Here is a 3,776-nt window from a genome sequence, read left to right as displayed (position 1 = left end):
ACAGAAATGCGTTGATCAGGGTTGAATCTGCCATTTTTTCCAGGCAATACCGTATCACGCTATATTTGTAGATCCAAAATGAACGCGGCAAGTTCAAGCGACCAGACTCCGGTCAAGGGCCGAAAGCCCAAGGGAATCAAGAGCCTCTCAAAGAAGCTCAAGTCAAAGCGATCCAAACGAGTCACTCTCAAGAAACTCCCATCGAGCTCCAAACCCGGTGGGTCTGCATCGACAAAGCCCTTGCCCAAGAAATCAGCCATCCGCAAGCGAGCACGAGCTCAAATGAAAAAGTCGGTGCGGTTCAATAACAACCAGACCGTCCACTTTTCGAAAGCCAACGCGGTCAAGAATGTTGGTATATTGGAGGTGCATCATGAACCCGTGTTTGCTGGCCATGAAGCGCAATCATTGGGGGGTGGGGACTTTGGTGGGATTCGACAATGAAATTATCAGCCCACCAAGCGACGAGCAGCAGCATACCAAAACAATGGCAAAGGCAACTATAGCAACAATGACCGTAGTCGATAATGAAGCGGTCGTCGATGATCCGCTGCTGCTTGATGCAGATACCGGCTTCAATGGTGCCGGAATCGATGCTGGTGCTGGTGCTGGCGCTGGTGCCGAGGTGCTCGCGGACGGCGTCGGGTTGGATAGATACTGCTTGATGCTCTGCGAGCATTGCTGCGCTATATTTACCGCGCTGCTCCCTGGCGTCAGATTTAGAATGTTTGCACAGCAATTGATATCGACATTATTGGTGATTTGCTCCTTGTGGGCATATGGGCCTGTGTTGTCCTGGGGGGCTGGCTGAGTGAATGGAGGTGGTTCTGCAGCCAGATATCCGGCAGCATTCAGATCAGCGGTAACCTGTGCATCGGTCCGCATACACAGAGGGAACTGATAGCACCCCGACCCGGTGATTCCGCCCGGTTTACTCCAACCAGGCCCATAGTCGCTCGCACACCACCCAGCCGGGTCGGGGAAGCAGCCAGAGTGAACCGTTTGCTTGGTCTCCGTTGCCAGCTGCTGCTTCTTGGTGCTCCATGATGCATACTGCCCCGCCATGTTTACCCAGTCCTGATGTCTCTGCTGGGCAGCTTGCTTTTGCTGTGTCCAGACTGTATATGCTTGGCCAGCCTTTTGGGCCATGGAAGTATTATAATTGCTTATTTGAACATTCTGGGTGGCTATGGTGTTGTATTGGTCTAATGCCTGGTTGCACTGTTGCAAGTAGTCGGTGGATACGCTGGTCATGATCCGCTTTCTGTCAATCCAACCGAAAAAATACAAAAGACTTCAAGGGGAACGCAGCAAGTCATCCAACATCGAGAGCGAAATCTCATTAAGACTCTTCGTGGCCTCTTTGAGGTGCGATTTGGTCATCTCAATTCGAAATGCAGTGTCTCTGACGAAGGATTGGATCTGCTTGAGCTTGTTGTTTGACAGGACGAGACCATCGCTCCCGTCTGCTTTGGGTTGCTGCGTGTGGGCATCCAACTTGTAGATCAGCATAACTGCTTGTCGGATGCTCTGGCCATCGAACCTGTTGTTCGACAAATACACGACAAACTTGCCACAAGGAAGCAACTCAATGTCCATGCTTGCCTTGTGACCCACAATGCCAGTGTAGAGGCTCACAAGGATACCATGGGAGCCGAGCCCGGTGATATCGCTGCAAAAGCGATCGACGCACTGACGAGCGACCGAGGCACCATTGAATTCGCCATGGGCCTTGACCTCGACGTGAATAGGTGGATGATCTGGATGGGTGATAGCGATATCACAGTGGTGTGCTTTGCTGCGAGTATCCTGGATGGCAAAGCCCTCGTCTCGATGGAAGGTTTCACAGAGAATATCGAGAAGACGGATCTCGCCCAGTTGGCCAATGACCTTGTTGGACGTCTTGGCGACCGCCCAATCATCAAAGCGGCCGGATAGGCGGGTAACGGCGCTATCGAGCTTCTCGAGCGATAGCGTGTATGCTGGGTCGATGGGGGCGGGCTGTGAATGCAGTCTCTGAATGCTCTGCATCAGCTCTCGTTTGAGGAGGGCGAGCTGCTGATCGAGAATGATGGGTTGTTGTTGCTCGTGTCGGGTTTGTTCACGCAGGCGAGAACTGAGGCATGCGAGCATCTCGGACATCATCAAACGCATAGCCGGTATTTCCGCGAGCTCACACAGAGCCTCGTCGAAAAAGACGACTCCTCCACGCTTGCGGCCAGTTTCAGTCTGGAAATGCTGGGCAATCTCTCCCACATCCACCCAGTCGCTGCTGATGACGGCGGACTCCATGGTTGCTGCTTGGGTCGTGCTCTTGATGGTTTCGGAGTCTTTACTGCGTTTTTTTTGTTTGTCCAAGACAGCCACAATGGATCGGACCCAATACAACGGCAAGCAATACCCACAATATATTGCTGGACGGCGCGTATACGGGGGGAATGTCGATGATAGCACCGACTATGGGGGGCCTGGAGTAGAACACCCCCACTCCTACTCCCATCGAACCAGTGCTCGTCCTGAACTGCCCTCAGAAGCCTTTCAGTGGGAGCAAGACCATGGCATCAATACACTCTCTGACGTGATCAATGGCGTCGACTTGAGCCTCGCAGACGATCGCACAGAAGAGACGACCCTCCCTGAACAAACAGAGACGACTGAGACTGATCAAACAGAGCAACCTGCATCGACATATCGATCGCGACCTGAACTTGACCACATAACTCAGATTTATCACATCCTTTATCCTGCGTATGAACGCAATCGCCAAGAGGCCTGGTCAAAGGCTGAGCAATGGGCACCAGAACTGACTGTGGAAGAGGCACACCGCCGGGCTTTCCGAGAGGCAAATTACAGAGCGGCGTTTCAGGTTGATCCGGGGACAATTTTCCAGGTTGATCCAGAGTCGGGTAACCGGGCTGAGCATAGGGCTCGACAACGGGCTCGGATAAATGATGCTCTTCGGGCTCAGCAACGGGCTCAGCAACGGGCTCGTATGAGAGGAGGCCAGCCTTTCATTGCTTGAAGCCAACTGCAAACAACGCAATCGCGACGATCATCGATGCCAGACACAAGCCAAGTCCGATGAGCGTTCCGTAAGGGATGTAGGACCCGTATGATTTCGTAAGGCCAACGGTGATACACGACAGCAACACAAATGAAAAGGCTATTCCGATGTATTCCCAGTTCATTTCGAAATCTTGCTTCTGATACCACAGAAAAAAACGCATTCGTCTTTTTCTGTGATCATCTGGCAGCTACGATGATTCGATATTACTCACAGGGCGGAGGCGGTGATACAGTCAAACCAGAAAGAAACGGGACAGTCACTTCCTGGCATCAGCGACACAGGTCTGCTGATCCGTAGACCCCAGTGGGCAGGTCGTGCGATTGTTTCCCGTCCTGGTTGGCAATCTCTTTGTTTTGGGTGGGTCCGGAAGCACAGTCTTGAATACACTCGGTCGATCTCCTGTGGCGATGATCGACTGGCATACCGAGATCATGTTCCTGGCTGCATTGATGTCTCGATCCCACAGCGTATGGCAGCTTGCACAGCTCCGGACAAAGTGTGGTTTCTCGATATCAAGATACTCGGGTGACTCGAGTCGCTTGGCTTCCCGACAATGTGAGCACACCTGGGATGTGTTGAACTCGTTCACCGAGCACACATGGATCTTGGAGACGGATTGGTCTGGTGATCGTCTCTGGTGGTGGTGGAATTGCTCAAAGTACTTGGCAAACCTGAGTCTCCTGGGACTGGATGCGTATCCCTTCCCCTG

General features: G+C 52.6%; 3 protein-coding genes across 3 annotated transcripts; 1 reads left to right on the top strand and 2 right to left on the bottom strand.

Annotated features, from left to right (window-relative positions):
* Positions 1-78: 78 nt before the first annotated feature.
* BJ171DRAFT_575624 (uncharacterized protein) lies at positions 79-901 on the top strand (the record flags this gene model as incomplete). Its single annotated transcript, XM_053113735.1, has 2 exons — positions 79-355; positions 522-901. 2 exons carry the CDS (start codon positions 79-81, stop codon positions 809-811), a joined length of 567 nt encoding a protein of 188 aa, XP_052961476.1. The 3' UTR covers positions 812-901.
* A 251-nt stretch (positions 902-1,152) lies between these two features.
* Positions 1,153-2,405, bottom strand: BJ171DRAFT_549013 (uncharacterized protein). Its single transcript, XM_053113036.1, has one exon. It carries the CDS (start codon positions 2,290-2,292, stop codon positions 1,297-1,299), a length of 996 nt encoding a protein of 331 aa, XP_052961475.1. The 5' UTR covers positions 2,293-2,405; the 3' UTR covers positions 1,153-1,296.
* Positions 2,406-2,870: 465 nt separating this feature from the next.
* On the bottom strand, positions 2,871-3,385 carry BJ171DRAFT_549010 (uncharacterized protein). Its single transcript, XM_053113035.1, has one exon. It carries the CDS (start codon positions 3,225-3,227, stop codon positions 3,012-3,014), a length of 216 nt encoding a protein of 71 aa, XP_052961474.1. The 5' UTR covers positions 3,228-3,385; the 3' UTR covers positions 2,871-3,011.
* Between the last annotated feature and the right edge of the window lie 391 nt (positions 3,386-3,776).

Source organism: Polychytrium aggregatum (genome assembly GCF_025602895.1).
Source record: "Polychytrium aggregatum strain JEL109 chromosome Unknown BJ171scaffold_224, whole genome shotgun sequence".
Taxonomy (NCBI): domain Eukaryota; kingdom Fungi; phylum Chytridiomycota; class Chytridiomycetes; order Polychytriales; genus Polychytrium; species Polychytrium aggregatum.
The sequence above is the reverse complement of the archived record's forward strand: the minus strand, read 5'-3'. Positions and strand labels throughout refer to the sequence as shown.